The sequence below is a fragment of the Ornithodoros turicata genome, chromosome 7, assembly GCF_037126465.1.
Source record: "Ornithodoros turicata isolate Travis chromosome 7, ASM3712646v1, whole genome shotgun sequence".
NCBI classification, from domain to species: Eukaryota; Metazoa; Arthropoda; class Arachnida; order Ixodida; family Argasidae; genus Ornithodoros; species Ornithodoros turicata.
Window position 1 is genome coordinate 37,926,564 of NC_088207.1, and position 16,315 is coordinate 37,942,878.

The following is a 16,315-nucleotide window of genomic DNA, read 5'->3' on the forward strand; positions in this document are numbered from 1 at the left end:
CGTGAAGACCAGGCAGGCGCATTCCGCGCCATGGTATCCAATCCAATCCAAGTCGTGCTTGCTTCCGCTGGGCCCCGTGTGCCATGCAGTGTGCGAAGTGTGTTTGTTTGTGTCTGCTCTCACGTGTGCGCTCGAATTGCGTCTTATTCCGTTAGGGACGAGTATCTCACGGTTTATACCATGTGCTGCGATGTTAAGGAACAGCGCACGGAACTCGTAGGAGACACCGTTCGTAACACGCTAGGCCTACCGTATCTATCATGGCGGCTCACGTATTGACACCCCCCATATTCGCCGACTTGGGTTTTAGGTATTATTATGAGCGTTCTATGCTCTGTAACTACCACGCCGGGGACACAAGGACCAGCAGGCCCTGTGTTGCAGGGACAATGTTCCTAGCCCTTGTTTAAAGTACTACACTCTGAAAAAAAAAGGAGTCGTACCGACTCCTTTACGGGGGTAAAACGTCCTAACTCCGGGGTGCAAAATAACACCCCTTTTGAAGAGTATCTGCAACTCCGGAAACTACGGAGTAAAATTTACTCCTATGGTACAGAGTAAAAGTTACTCCCATACAGCTCCCTATTTACTCCAGCACATCGGGTGTAAAAGTAACTCCGTTCATGAGGCTAGCATAACTCCACTGGGGAGTTCTTGTTATGCTACATAAGGCATAAAAGTTATGCCCTTCACCTTTAGTGCACATTACTCCAGTCGTCTCCTCACCTTGAAGATCATGCAAATAAGTGTTGCAAAACAGTATATCTAAATAAGAAACATTTATTGTGTCTCTGATACAAATTGGCAAGAACAGAAAAAGGAAGCTTTCAGTGCTTAATATGATCCTATGAAAACCACTGGTAGGATGCCACAGGTACAAGTACATTCTTTCATTATAAGGTTGCCACACACCCAATGCAACTATCACCTGGCATATACTTCCAACTCCTACAAACAGGAAACAAAACAGTTATTTGAAGTTCATCTGTCACTATACATTAACATATCAGTGCATAGGAATTTGGCATATCGGCACCCACTTTTCTGCTTTTTCATGAGAAAGCAAGGGGAGACGCGCCTTTTGAAGTGCAAGAGATAAACTGATGTTCTGAGGCTGGAACGACATAGAAGGGACAGATACAAACAAAGCCTCAAATTGCCTAAGAAATCAACGATGAAAGATGAAAGTCACTGAAAAGGTTAGCCAGCTGTAGGGATCGAACCCACATCTTCTGGATTGCCGGTCCAGGGCTCTACCAATTGAGCTAAGCTAACACGCCTCTCCAGCGACTTTCGGGGTGCGTCATCTGAAGGGACGACAAACCAGCCACTCACTCTCACTCACCCTCCTTTCACTCTTACATTTTTGCTCACTCATACACACATTCATACGACGGAAATCGACGCAAGCGGCACCTGTTGAACAAGAGATAAACTGATGTTCTGAGGCTGGAACGACATAGAAGGGACAGATACAAACAAAGCCTCAAATTGCCTAAGAAATCAACGATGAAAGATGAAAGTCACTGAAAAGGTTAGCCAGCTGTAGGGATCGAACCCACATCTTCTGGATTGCCGGTCCAGGGCTCTACCAATTGAGCTAAGCTAACACGCCTCTCCAGCGACTTTCGGGGTGCGTCATCTGAAGGGACGACAAACCAGCCACTCACTCTCACTCACCCTCCTTTCACTCTTACATTTTTGCTCACTCATACACACATTCATACGACGGAAATCGTGGGTTCGATCCCTACAGCTGGCTAACCTTTTCAGTGACTTTCATCTTTCATCGTTGATTTCTTAGGCAATTTGAGGCTTTGTTTGTATCTGTCCCTTCTATGTCGTTCCAGCCTCAGAACATCAGTTTATCTCTTGTTCAACAGGTGCCGCTTGCGTCGATTTCCGTCGTATGAATGTGTGTATGAGTGAGCAAAAATGTAAGAGTGAAAGGAGGGTGAGTGAGAGTGAGTGGCTGGTTTGTCGTCCCTTCAGATGACGCACCCCGAAAGTCGCTGGAGAGGCGTGTTAGCTTAGCTCAATTGGTAGAGCCCTGGACCGGCAATCCAGAAGATGTGGGTTCGATCCCTACAGCTGGCTAACCTTTTCAGTGACTTTCATCTTTCATCGTTGATTTCTTAGGCAATTTGAGGCTTTGTTTGTATCTGTCCCTTCTATGTCGTTCCAGCCTCAGAACATCAGTTTATCTCTTGTTCAACAGGTGCCGCTTGCGTCGATTTCCGTCGTATGAATGTGTGTATGAGTGAGCAAAAATGTAAGAGTGAAAGGAGGGTGAGTGAGAGTGAGTGGCTGGTTTGTCGTCCCTTCAGATGACGCACCCCGAAAGTCGCTGGAGAGGCGTGTTAGCTTAGCTCAATTGGTAGAGCCCTGGACCGGCAATCCAGAAGATGTGGGTTCGATCCCTACAGCTGGCTAACCTTTTCAGTGACTTTCATCTTTCATCGTTGATTTCTTAGGCAATTTGAGGCTTTGTTTGTATCTGTCCCTTCTATGTCGTTCCAGCCTCAGAACATCAGTTTATCTCTTGTTCAACAGGTGCCGCTTGCGTCGATTTCCGTCGTATGAATGTGTGTATGAGTGAGCAAAAATGTAAGAGTGAAAGGAGGGTGAGTGAGAGTGAGTGGCTGGTTTGTCGTCCCTTCAGATGACGCACCCCGAAAGTCGCTGGAGAGGCGTGTTAGCTTAGCTCAATTGGTAGAGCCCTGGACCGGCAATCCAGAAGATGTGGGTTCGATCCCTACAGCTGGCTAACCTTTTCAGTGACTTTCATCTTTCATCGTTGATTTCTTAGGCAATTTGAGGCTTTGTTTGTATCTGTCCCTTCTATGTCGTTCCAGCCTCAGAACATCAGTTTATCTCTTGTTCAACAGGTGCCGCTTGCGTCGATTTCCGTCGTATGAATGTGTGTATGAGTGAGCAAAAATGTAAGAGTGAAAGGAGGGTGAGTGAGAGTGAGTGGCTGGTTTGTCGTCCCTTCAGATGACGCACCCCGAAAGTCGCTGGAGAGGCGTGTTAGCTTAGCTCAATTGGTAGAGCCCTGGACCGGCAATCCAGAAGATGTGGGTTCGATCCCTACAGCTGGCTAACCTTTTCAGTGACTTTCATCTTTCATTTTTGAAGTGCATCTGGCTGAGGCATAAAGCGCAGTACATGTACTTTAGACTTTTCTTTTTTCTTGGCAGAAGAGTAGTTGCCTTATATGAGAAACTGCTGTCATATGCAATTCACAATTTGGAGCCTACAAGAATATCTTGCCTAAAATAGATGTGTGTATACACTTCCCAATATATCTATTGTAAAACACCTGTAATAAGATGAGCACTTACACAAGTGAAAAGGTCAGATGCACCTCCTTCAGCAGATGAGCAAGGGCATGAATTGCTCATGCTGGGTAATAATCTGCAAGATAAATATAGGTAATGGAGTCCGAGCAGTGGCGATATGTTACGTTATCATAAGTCAAATACTTTCATAACTAACAATTTCTTGTGCCAAACAAACTATGCTAGGAAAATGAGTGGTTTGAATCATGCCTGTGCGTGCAAAAAGTGCTTGGTGCTATGTCGGTTACTTACTATCTTGTCCATCAGTAATATTCTCATTTGTGAGCTGATCATTACTCTAACTAGTCCCTTTGTCTTCCTTGCAATGTGCATCCATCCTTTTGTGGAGGTGGAGCAGCACTTTCTTTTCTCTGTCTGCCCAATGTGCCGTGCATACGACTCGTAAATCTGAAACAGTAACAACAGCATTAGAACTCAACACTGATCATGCAGTGGCAGATCCGGGGGGAGGGACGGTTGGGCGATCGCCCCCCCCCCCCCCGGCTGAAAACAGTAGGTTTAGCAGCGGTGTCCCCCCCTCGCCGCCCCCCACTTAGGGGCTTCGACAAACAAACAACAACAACAAAAGCGACACGGACTGGATCCGCCCCTGCACTGACACCACTTGTCTTCGGCAGGATACACGTGAATGATAATACAGAACGGCGGTAATATACCTACCCCATTGAAACTTACCAGTGCAGGGTACCTCCTTACCACAACCTGCACAGTTCACTTCTCATTCCAGAGACATGCCGAGTGATGCTAGCCGTTAGGTAACTTGCCAACTTCGTCATCTGCAGTGCGTTCCATCAAAGCCAGACTATTCTGCAATGCTGTTCACATTAATTAACAAAGCGTCCTATCCAAAATACGATTTCACTTATCGTCAATTTGAAGTTCCTGTTCTTCAAAGAAGTTAGACTTCTTAGGATACAAAGGTCCACTTACGAAAAGAAACTCTCTTGAAGAAGCATAACTGTGAACAGATACCACATTTTCATAATTCGTGTACGTAACACAGGACGTATACTTACCTGAAGTACATACAGGACGACATTCAGACACATGATTTGTAGTTGTGGCATTCATTGCACTTCAGCACGCCGACGTTGTTCTTCGACGATAATCTTATTCAGCTTTGAGAACATCATTGATACAGTTTCAAGTTCCCGCACGACAACGGCCAACCGCTAAACGACCGCACGATGTCAGTGTTGCTAGACTAGGCAATGAAAAGAACGGAAACGGTCCAAGAATATGAAGACGCCTCGCGCTCAACTCTTACCACGGAGTAAAGCGCTGGTTGAATGGAGTTATTAGAGCATGAAAACATAGAAACGCAGAAACAGGGAGTTGCAATGGTGTTTGGTGAGAGTTAAACTGCATCAAGGGGTGTAAAATTGCCTAATACTCTCGTTCGACTCCTTTTTTTCTCAGAGTGTACGACGGACTAGCCATGGTGCCTTCAGGATCATACAGAATTCATCGTAAAACTTTGTCGGGACTCACATCTCCATTTTTTTTTCTCTGCCAATCAATAAATATAAGAGACCAAACCCTTATTGAATTGTTCTGGGGAAATGTTAACGTAACAACAAACCTGCAACTCCTGCACCAAGGCTTCGCTATCCTTGAGCTTGTTCTCCAGATCGGTGATGATCCCCCGATCAGGATTATCTTCGTAACGCCTAATCCGAGATTCCAATTGCGGCACGACAACGTCTCGAATCCGTGAAAGGTCACGGTTCTCCTGATCGAGGCGTTCCAATTTCTGCTCCACAGTTTCCTATAACATAGTAAACAATGACACAAACGGCTAAGGGTGGCCACGCGAGCTATTGCACGATGATTATTTGACGAATATCTTCAACGTGTAAAGCCCACTAAAGGGCCACTAAACAGCAAAGAGATGCCGTTGCTTCGACAGCAACGGAAAAAAGAACTCTGCGAACGATGCGACTCTCCTCCTCAAGAGGTGCGACACGATGCTGCGAACAGGCCGTCCAATCATCGGGGAAAGTGGTTTGCGGAGACCAATTGGAAACTTGAGGAGGAGAGAAGAAAGAAGGAGGAAGAAACTAATTGATGAGGAGACAACATGGAAAACGCAAATAGACGATTTCAGAAAATCCCAGTGCTCCTTGCGTACGCGTTGCATGCTGGGAGATTACTGGAATGAACGTTTCCTTTTCGCTGACCTTGACTCCTCTTGGACACTCGGCCGAGAGACAAGGAACCGAAACAGCTTGGAGACCTCCTCCTCCTTTGTTTTCAGCAAGTTCCCATAGTTCAAAGGGGTGCTAAGCTCTCTGGGATTTTCTGAAGTCGCATATTGGGGTTCCCTTCGCGACTATCAGCCATCTGCGCAGCTCCCCTGTTTCCCTCTCTCACCTATTGCACGTGGAAAGACCCTGTTGGTTTCTCTCTCAAATAACGGGGTAACATTTCAACGAGATGTGGTTCCTTCTGTGGACTAATGGAGGTCAACGAATACCCCCTATTGTTGCGTTGTGAGTGGACAGAAACTTTGTCAAGTGGTTTCTCCAAACATTACCGTAATTTCACGCGAATTAGACGCGGCTTATGCGCGACTTTTTCTTCTAACGGGCGATCTGCGGCTTATCCACCGGTGCGGCTTATCTGATCACTTTTTTTCCTTGGTATTTTCCCCATACACCGGTTTTAACAAAAGAACCGACAGTGTATCTGGGACAACACCGCCGTGCCGATGCACGAACAGCACGTATAGCGGGGGCGCGTCCACATTCGAGTAGATTGACCTTCCAGGTGTCTTCTGGAAGACCACTGACCCAGCGATCCATGAAAGACACGCAACAAGGACACAATCCGACCTGGGGTAGAACACTAGAACTGAACCCCTTCTTATACACCGTGCCGACTCCGGAGTATGAACCACAGGGTTTATGGCCTTCTCTATGGTCTCCCTTGTAGCACAAAATCAGTCGCGTCGTATTGCCCGCGGCTTATCTGCCAGTGCGGCTTATCTGCGGTGCGGCTTATACGCGTGAAATTACGGTACTCTCCCCCCTGCGCTGGGACGCCGCTAGGCAATTTTGTAGGGAGGGGCAAGACCTCGGACCCCCGCGCCACTGCACAGTCCCACATTATTTAGGACAGGTTGTGTGCTGTTTGCGGGCGACGGAACGAAAAAGATAAGTATGAGAAATACGGTGGGAACTTTCAGAGATGTGCAGCCTTGACCCCGTCGGCAGGGCTCTTGCAAAGTCACAAACGAAAAAAAAAAAGTCTGAGCCAGAAGGGGCAAGTGCCCCCTTGCCCCTCCCCAACGGCGCCCATGCCCCTGCGCACAGATAAACTGACGTACCGTATGCAGCTGTAAAATGATGAGTGCATGGTACGGTTCGCAGAGCATGGAGCGTGGTTTGCAGGCTACTGAGGGGACACTTTGAACCCGACTGAGCTGGAAGAATTGGCGTAGAACAGGCCAGAGGTGCACCGCATAGCTAAGGCGTACAAGCGATAGCAACGTTATCAGATGTAGGCCCGATAACGATCTCAGAAATCTAATGGCGAATTCGTGTGGTCATTTCGTGGCAACTTTTTGTGCCAGATCCCGAGCAGTCATGTTCGCTTGGTCAAAGCGAGGCAATCTCGCATGTTCGCGTGGCGCTTTTAGAGCGCCCGGAATTTGCCACCTATAGCACTTTTTTTTGCCCGGCCTCGATACGACCGGGCAGCGGGTTGCCCCACTATAACCGGAGTCGTCACATCCGCACTGCAAGGGCGGCAGGGCCCGCATTGCCCCGCACGTCGAAGTTCACGTGGGTTAGCGGACGACGAACCCGAAGACGATCGACCGCGATGCCCCTAGCGTGATCCAAGCGGCTAAAGCCGCCAGACTCCTGGCACTCATGTTCGTGTGGCAACGGTCACGGGATCCGGCGCAAGCAATTTCCAAGCGCTAGGCCGTGTTGCCATCTAATGGCCACCCAAATTCGCCGCAAGAAAGATCAATGAACGCTGAGCGATAGGGTATGTCTGAACAAAACTTGCTTCGACAAATGAGTCCTGTGAGGCATCCATGGTGAAGCAGTCCCTATGATGGGCTATCTGCAAGGAGACAAGTAATGCGCACGTGACAAAACATGTATTTGAATGTGGCACATCAGAAAACTGAAATTGACATTGAAGAAACGAAATAAATTTTATCAGAAAGCAGTCCCCACATAGGGACCGTGGTTTCACTGTGTTTCGTGCAGACACTAAGCTAGCGGATGTACTGTGTCACTTCACGCACTGTGACAACCATGTGACGTACGTGACACGCCACTGCTATTTTATTTCATTTCATTTTATTTCATTATTTTATTATTATTTTTTACATACTTTATTTCATTGTATTCCTTCATTATGATTTGATGTAGCTTACTGCATCTTTAATGGAACCGGAGTAGCCGGCTGGGTACATGAGTGCCGCATTCTCCATTTTAGTTTTCCTACACCAAACCAAACCAATATTTAGGCACTCAATTAAAAGTTGAAAACCAACCCCCTGTGTTCGGAAGTGTGCTCGTTGTGTGTGTGCGCGCGTGTGCATGTGCGTGCGTGGACGAGCTTTGCTTTATTTGCAATTTAGTAAATTAACAACAAGAGTTCGCAGCCCCACAGCGGATTCCGAGCATTCGCTTTACCATCAGACTTCGAAGCGTAGCATTTTTGTTTGTTTTAATTTCACAAAAAAGCAGATCGAAATAGTACAAATCGCAAAATTGTCGAATTGTGAAGCGGCCAACTTTCTTACTTCAGCGCGATGCTTCTGCGTTGGATCAAACAACGTAAACATAGTTAAAGGAAGATATATGCGTATAGGAGAATTTGTGAATATCAAACATTAGTATTGCCGTAATGAAATGACCTATGAAAGGAATGAATCGTCCTATGCAGGCGCACTGTCAGAAATATCCGCACCGATAACAGGTAACATTCGAGCGTTCCTTCTCAAGTAAGCGAAAATTGCTGATGAATTGTTGATTACGTTTCGTATTATTAATTATATAAAAGTAAACTGCCGCGCATTCAATACACTTGTCAGGAAGATAAAAGGTTTTTCTCCCTCTCTTTACCCCTCCTTAGTTTTATTATAATGTACCAGCTAACATCTGAACACACATAGCATAGGGGTATATTACTGAAATGATTTCATAACTCGCCTGAGCTCTCCTCCTTGAGATGAGAAAACCTGTATTGAAAAGCAAGCTTGTCCTATGTTACAGTGGAATTATTTTGTCGCGACGACGGCCAAGCGTCGTTCAACACACCTACTCCGTTGAGAACGCAATGCCCGTGTTGTGAGCTTATCTTTCGTTCAGAGGTCGCTGCGGAGTCGTGGAGTTTCCTGTTTGATTACCAGCTCGAATGTCAGCGCTTCAAAACAGGGGCTTCTCTTTGTCAGACAGACGTATCTTATTGGGCACCGTACCCAAAATACTGAATGATTTTAAAAGCTTTCGTTGGTGCTTTTGCACATGTGAATATACACGTGCGAATGAGATATGCTGTATGTCCATATGTATGCCGTGAATATGTGAGTTAGACTTATGTTCACTTCTGTTGTGCAACTATTCACTTCGTACTCGCTGCGGTTACTTTATCTATTGGTTTCGTACTGGTCTGTTTTGAAAAAGGGCTATTCGCACAGCCCTGGTGAACTCTATTTTAAATATTTTTTCGAGTGTTTCCTGCTCAATACTATTCCTTTTTTTTGTTATGTTTCATATGTTCAATCTCACAACCTCCTCCCACGTCCTTTTTTTATTCCGTTTGATTAGTCCTGTGTGATTATTCGAATTTTTCAAAAACCGAAGCGAATAATTCTGTTGTTCGATTCGATTTCTGAATCGAATACGGGACTCTATATTCGACTCACGAATCGAATCGATGTTTCTTCCACAGCTTCCAAACCGAATATGTATACGAATAGTGCACGAACCTGCACACGTAAGGCCGACAATTGCACGAAAGAAAAATCGAAAGTGAGCTCTACTTTATATTCTGGTCCGTATGGATATATCACGTATGCATGCTGTACACATGCAGTTAAACTGCACACAACGCAGCAAACATACTGATATAAATATGAGTATGTTTGCTGCGTTTGCCGCGAATAAGTTCTGATCTCCAGCTTGAACATGCTTCCCCCACAGTTTTCTTTTCAAGAGTTTATCCCACGATAATTCAGGATCCTTCACGGCTTCACCTCAGATACACACAGAACGTCGTGACTCTGGAGTCACTCAATAGGGGGCTCTAGGGGACTCATAATGTGTAACTATAGGAGTTCCGTTGGCCAATTTGAATTTTTTAGTGCTCAGTTTCGTTCCCTCGTTCGGGGAGAGGTACGCCGATCATCTCTCTAGTAGTGCCATCTCGCAGGGCCTACCTCTTTCGCGTATGGGCATCGGAGCACCATGTGATCCCTTTCTTCCATAGTCCTTTTTCTTTTGAACAGAAACTTCACAAAAAGACAATTTTTCATTGGAAGCGAACAGGAGTGGCAGACTGAGATTTTCAAATGCAACTCCTGTATACTACGCGGCAATTGATTGTAATAAAACAGTACAAGAAAATACGAAGACAAAAAAAAAAAAAAAAACATTCGGAGATGGCAAGTTGCCGGTGGTGAGTAAATCGGAGTGATATTAAATGGTAGAAGTAACTTATTTATTTACACATGGTAAACAAGACTTTCATGCGCGAGACTGCACTTCAGGTTACCTGAAGAAGTCCTGACTAGCTGATGCTGATGCTGTGCTGATTAACCTGAAGAAATTTGTAAATAAATAAGTTGCTCTTACCGTTTAATATCACTCTTTAAAACAGGACACTAAACATTTTGGTTGCTTCATTCTGCAATACGCCAGCTTCCCCTTTCAGGTTCTTGTTAGTTTTCTTTCTGTAGGAGTGTTCATTGTGACACACGAGCGGGCAGTGATGCATTGGAGCAGCGACAGAAGCGTCGTAACGTTACAACGTCGAGATGGAATAAAAGCAGGGAACTATATGAGGAAAAACAAAACGAACAGCAACGTGCTGCGTCAAGAGCTTTACGCGTGTGCAGAGTCAAGTTCACTGAGCAACGCATTGAAACTTTTCTGGCTTGTTGTATGCTTGCACCCATCAAGTTTGTCCTCGCACACACTGGCGAATGCAATGTATGGTCTTCCCTCCCTCCTAGGAACATTTACATATGGTAGGCACATCATACGTTCAATAAACCCCGCGACGGGTCGCAGAATTATAGCGACTGTCCACATAACTATGAAACGAATGCTTCGTTTCAACGAGGTTCCCCGGGGTTCCTCGGGTCAGCCCTGAAGGAGGTGTATGGGCCCCCAGCAAACAGGAATCCGACGACAAAGTTGTCAACGATGTTGACACCCGAGCCAGCGTACCTGTACTCTGTTTCCAATTATCAAAAAGTAACTCGAATGTCATAATGACGGTATCAAAAATGTACAATCGAAATTTCTAATAACCATAAATACGTGCAGAGTCAGCCATCACGTACTTCGAAAGTTGTCAGTTTCTTCATAATTTTTTTCTGCTCCACTGTCCTTCATAAGAAGTCCAGATTATCCATGAACTCGCTCTCGTACAAATCTGTTCGGTAGAGTGCTAGCATGTAGAATAAACTGGCACAGATGCCCAGAAACAGCGCGAGCACTTTGGGGAAACCAGTTCGTGTCTCGACAGGCACGGTCTGCGTGGATTCGTCCACATTGGACACATGGTACGTTTGCGTCGCGCCATTGCAGACGCAACGGAATTCCTGCTTTATGCAGTCGCCAAACGTTGAAGCCCCCAATGAAGCAGACAATGAAGTAGTTGAGGACGACTTGTCAACCGCGTTAATAAGCTTCGCGGTCTCACTGGAGCCCGGGTCACCTTCACAAACATCTGGAACGGCCTGTTCGGAATAAGAATTCTTGCTGTTCCCGCTGATTTCATTCGTACCACTCCCGTCATGTCTTGCGGCTGCAGCGCCACTCTGGATCCCGTGGACAGGCAATAAGTCTATACGGAACACGCCTTGCGGTCCAAGGTCCGCCACGTCTGCCTTATGATTATCCCGTTCTACATCATCGAAGACTTTCACTGTTGAAAACTGAAGGTTCGCCGTGGTTTCGACTGGTTGCGGATATACTGCCTCGAACTGTGAAATACCTACTGAAAGACATTCTGCGAGAACCTCTTTGTTACAGGCAGCAGATAGTTCACTATGTGACGCTTTCTTGGTAGACACCGAGTCGTGATTGAGGTCTCCGAGCTCTGCAGCTGTTTCCGTCCTTTCTGAGAGAACGAAGTGGTCTGTAGGATGGTGGTTGATGTCTTGCAACAGAGCGTCGCCCCGAACACACAGAGGCTTGGGTGTGGCGGGACGTTCTTTGAGGTCGACAGCGTGCTCTCCTGATGCTTTCATAGCCTCGTCCGTCTGCTCAGGCGGCCTGTACGATTTGAAGGAGGATCCGTTGTCCAGAGTCACGGCATCCTCTCCTGAGTTCCTATCCATACCGACCTACGAGAAGTTGTAAGTAGAATAAATGAGGTATAGGAATGTAGTCATTCCTGCTGCCTTATACTAGTATGCAACATCGCGTTTCAGAGGTCTTACAAGCTCCAGCAAACAGTAAGGTCCACTTTAGACGATGGGACTGTCGTGACAATATCCATATGTCTGACAGCGTTATCGATCGCAGAGTCACGTAGAGCCATAGGTGGCGGCACAGGCATCTCCCCAGCAACATTTTGGAATCCACCTTCCGTTTATTTCATCTGCTTTGGGGTGACACCCTATGCCGTTTACTCACCATTGTCACATCCACCACTACGACAGTGGATACGTTTCTTACACATCACATATCCGAATTCCTTGCGAAATACCAGCGTATACGTGCCTTTTCCCTTCCATTCACTCGTCAGCACACATATGTCCACAATAGGAACGTGACATGCACTTAGCCTGTGTTATTTATACTCCATCGTAAGCAGGCTTGGCGTTACAACAACGACGCTGTTTGCGTCAACGCGAGTATGAAGGCTACCCTTATCCAGTACATCGCATTGAGTGTTGCTAATAATACAACTGCCCTTCAGCGCTTTCCTATAGCCTCACACCCCGGTGTGAGCATTAGAAATGACGGTACCTGCGACTTCTTTGGTCCGTGCAGCATGTGCTGCGTAAGGCCCGGAACATCCATACTGAGGGCATCTTCATCATTGAGCTGGTCTTCGACGGGGAGCAGCGTTTGTGCCATAGTGGATAGGTTACCGTATACGCTCGCACTGGGGGCCGTATAACAGGGCTGTGGCGCATTAGGCGTCTAGCGCCCAACCACACCCAGTGTTGAGGACGCTCCCCAGGCGTACTGCTGAGGAGAATGGCTCCAACTGGGAAAGCTGAAGAGCACGTGCGCCGTGCTTGTCTTGCGCCCTTACCTACGCTTCTTCGTCTACCACGGTGGCATCTTGAAAGAGAGCAGACGACAGGCGGACAAGACGTTTTCCAAGCTTTCAGAGGCGGGAAGCAGCACTACTTGAATCAGGAGACTACAGAGATATTACAGAGCTATCATGGCAAGGAACTTCCGCTGTTAGCGTCGGCCACATTCAAACCTGTCCTTCAGATAGACAATGAAGTGTGATGATGCTTGCTGGTAAGATTAGGGTCAGGTGAGGCAAGATGAGACAAAAATTTGCACGTGAATACGATTTTTTTATTTTTCGTGTGTTTCAAAAAAACTAGCCATGGGCACATTCTCAGGGGTCTAGAGTTTCTGACCTGTAAATGCAGAACGGCGTGGCATGTCTAAAATAAACACAAAACAAGAAATTCAAAAATGCAGATTGTCTCATCTTGCCCCAACCCTCGGGGCAAGACGAGACATCGCGTGGGGAAGATGGAACAGGCCGTGTTAATGAACTATACAAATTAGTTTTTGCAATTCAAGCAGACAAAGTAAAATCCGTGGGCTCCTACACAACCCCCTTGAGCCCACCGCCCAGATGATGTGCAATAAAACTACACAGGACCCGGTGCTATTGTGCTCCACCGTCCTTTGCAAACAAGACAACGCCAGTATGACGTGTGGCTGGTCGCTCGCTTTTGCGTGCGCTTCTGCTTTGCTGAGACAGGCGGCGTCGAGCAAAAAAATGTCGCGTATTTCCCCGTGTCCCATCTTGCCCCACCCTACCCTGCACGGTAGCGAATGGCTGCTGAACAGTGGTGTAGCCGTACCTCCAAGGTAATAAGGGGGCTCGATGCGACCCCCCCCCCCCCCGCTCCTACCCCAGTTGATCCTGGGCGCGCTCACACACATGTGTGTGTGAGCACCTGTGCATACAGCGAGATTCAGCGAGATGGGAGATGAAAATATAGAATATTTGGACGTTTCATGCTGCGATTACATATGGGGATCATGACAACACCACCTAGATAGAGAAAGCCTGTGCATTGCCTCCTCTCCCTCTTTCAATTAAGTGTCAGAATTCGTCTGCTACTGCTATCCACCGTTCTGCGAATTCAATAACCCGCAAATGATTGCAACTCACCTGGAACCTGAAGACCTAAATATTCAGACAAAAAGTGCAAGACGCTTTCCAGAAAATCAGTTTTGAGAAAGCTGAGACCGTTTTGCGCTTTATTTTCAAGTTTTCCCATTTAGCACGCGGGGATGTTCAATCACAACTCGCGGACGACGGTGGCCACGGCCGTTGAAAACACGATCCTGATTGGCTGACTCTTAATTGTTACGTCACGTCGACGGGCGCGCAGGCTTTCTGTATCTAGGCGGTGTTGGTGATGACCGTTGAGGCCGTGTCACGAGATTGAATGGGGTTTGAAATGCTCATAATTTAAAAACTATGCAAAAATGCTGTTTAGATACAGACTGACGCCGGTAACTGCAACATCTTTAGCGACACTCATAATGCCCCCCCATCCCCCTATATAAATATATAATTTTTTCTCCTCGGATTTGCACGATTTGCGGGGGGAGGAGGCTGAAGCCCCTCCAAGCACCCCCGTAGCTACGCCACTGCTGCTGAGTTATCACTTATCAGTAGGGTTCCGCGTTTTCGATTTTCATGGAAAAACATGCGCCGGGTAAATTTTCCCTCATTCGGTTTTAATCGAAAAACAACGAATACAGAGGGACATTCCAGGAACGATGACAGACATAAATTGCTACACATGCCCAGCAAGTTGTTGATGCAGATCACAAAACCGTACAGAAATACGATGGCTGTGAAAAATGTCCGTTTACTTTTTCGTTAGCCGTAAAACGCCACCGCAGCGAACGACGCCACGTTGAATGAGCGTCGTGCGGAAATTACATTGTGATTTCTATTCGCCGATAACTGTCGGGTAAACCATGTACCCGCCAGGAAAAAACATCGAAAAACGCTGATTTCGTGAAAACCAATAAACACCGAAGAACATACACCGAATCCGCCCAAAAATACAAACCGAAAACGCGGAGCCCTACTTATCAGGCACAATCAGGTCTCCCTACAGGTCCCCCTGCAGGTCCCCCTGCAGGTCTCCTTGCAGGGAGACTGCAGGCCTCCCGACCGCCACCGCAACACCCTTATTCGTTCACCACGACTCCGAGGCATGCATGGCTGTCGAAGGGGGGGGGGGGTAGACATCCTCCTTCCCGTTCAGAACGTGTCAACTGTTTCTGGCGATCGATCTCCACATAGAACGGGCACCAAGGATTACAATACTCCGCCGGTTTGCAGCTCAGGACCATTTGGTACCTCAGGCATTGACACTTTGCGAAGTTCCGAAGTTCAACGCAGTGCACCGCAAAACCGAATGAGAGCATGCATGCTGCTATGTGAGCCGTATTACAGGAACGTCGCGTTACAGCATAGATATAGCGGTTATAGCGGTTCGCAGCACTGCAAGCAGGAAAATATAGCGCTATTTTCCTGCGCTATGTAGCAAATCGCTCTATTTGGGAACTGGCCTTTACACCTTAAGACTCATTGAACGCCCCTCGTCTAACCGTGCACTAGACTCAAGATCCAACCAAATATCGAACAAAACGCGTTCTCAGTCCAGTAAGATGCGTGCATGGCTGCCGAATGATATACGGGCTTACGTGCGGGGAGGTCGACGTCGCGACCACTAGCGTTTCGTTCCACTGCGTGCGACACGAAATCGCTTGGCGACGTCTTCAGTTCGTGCAGAACGGCCGCAACAAAATTGCTCCCTACGGGTACATTGATGCATCAGGCACGCGACACCGTCACTGTCGACTGGACACGCAGAACATGGGACGAGCTTGTTATCGAGCTTTCTCGTGACGTGGTTTACTCCTAGATCGGTGTCTATACACTGCCGTTGCCGAAATCCGACGCCCCCATCCCCCGCGGGGCACCGACACCCCTCGATATGAACATCCCTGATACAAAGTGACACGCAAATGAATCCGGGTGCCGGCTGTGCTGTCTGGGGTTTTCCTGGGTTTTCCTCATATGATTTCAGACATGTGTCGGCACAGTTCCCTTAGAAGTCGGCCCAGGACACACATTCCCCCAGGGCGTCAGTCGTATGACGCTGCCCACCTCTGTGAGGCCGACAACGGCGAGCTCTTTCACCAGCACCACCACCACCGCCACCGGTGAAAGCATGTTCGTGATTGGCTGCCGCCGTTGAAAACACGGTCCTGATTGGCTGACTTTTAGTTGTTACGTCACGTCGCCGAGTAAGCAAGCTCCTCCGACGCCCAAGAATCAATTATATCAAACAACACAGAAAAAATGCAATGACGCCAGGCTTCGAACCTGGGTCTTCTGAATCCTGGCTTCAGCACCTTTTTCCCCGAGTTGTTGGATTTAATTCGTAATGGCTGGCTGCAACTGCAGGAAGCGCGACAAGCATTCGGCGACGGCCTCCACACGTTAGCACTTATTTCACGTTATGT

General features: G+C 47.3%; 2 protein-coding genes and 1 long non-coding RNA gene across 11 annotated transcripts in view; all 3 read right to left on the reverse strand.

Annotated features, from left to right (window-relative positions):
• Nucleotides 1–8,677, reverse strand: part of LOC135401013 (golgin subfamily A member 6-like protein 1) — a 29,256-nt gene extending 20,579 nt beyond the window's left edge. For all 8 annotated transcript variants that reach the window (XM_064633109.1, XM_064633107.1, XM_064633105.1 and 5 more), the window contains exons 1-3: nucleotides 8,537–8,677; nucleotides 7,380–7,436; nucleotides 4,945–5,130 (exon numbers count right to left, since the gene is read on the reverse strand). In XM_064633109.1, coding sequence (XP_064489179.1) covers nucleotides 4,945–5,130; nucleotides 7,380–7,409 — 216 coding nt within the window. In that variant the 5' untranslated portion in view covers nucleotides 7,410–7,436; nucleotides 8,537–8,677. The remainder of the gene's footprint in view (nucleotides 1–4,944; nucleotides 5,131–7,379; nucleotides 7,437–8,536) is intronic.
• Nucleotides 765–4,938, reverse strand: LOC135401016 (uncharacterized). Of its 2 annotated transcripts, XR_010424703.1 has the most exons (5): nucleotides 4,379–4,938; nucleotides 4,225–4,320; nucleotides 3,594–4,177; nucleotides 3,345–3,417; nucleotides 765–948 (listed from the first exon to the last, which is right to left on the reverse strand). It is a non-coding gene; the product is annotated as an uncharacterized LOC135401016 (long non-coding RNA). The 2 variants fall into 2 exon arrangements; XR_010424702.1 differs by having other exon boundaries at nucleotides 3,594–4,320.
• Nucleotides 8,678–10,833: 2,156 nt separating the features above from the next.
• Nucleotides 10,834–12,828, reverse strand: LOC135401015 (uncharacterized). Its single transcript, XM_064633112.1, has 2 exons — nucleotides 12,530–12,828; nucleotides 10,834–11,901 (listed from the first exon to the last, which is right to left on the reverse strand). The coding sequence occupies exons 1-2, from the start codon at nucleotides 12,638–12,640 to the stop codon at nucleotides 10,942–10,944; spliced, it is 1,071 nt and encodes a 356-aa protein (XP_064489182.1). The 5' UTR covers nucleotides 12,641–12,828; the 3' UTR covers nucleotides 10,834–10,941.
• Between the last annotated feature and the right edge of the window lie 3,487 nt (nucleotides 12,829–16,315).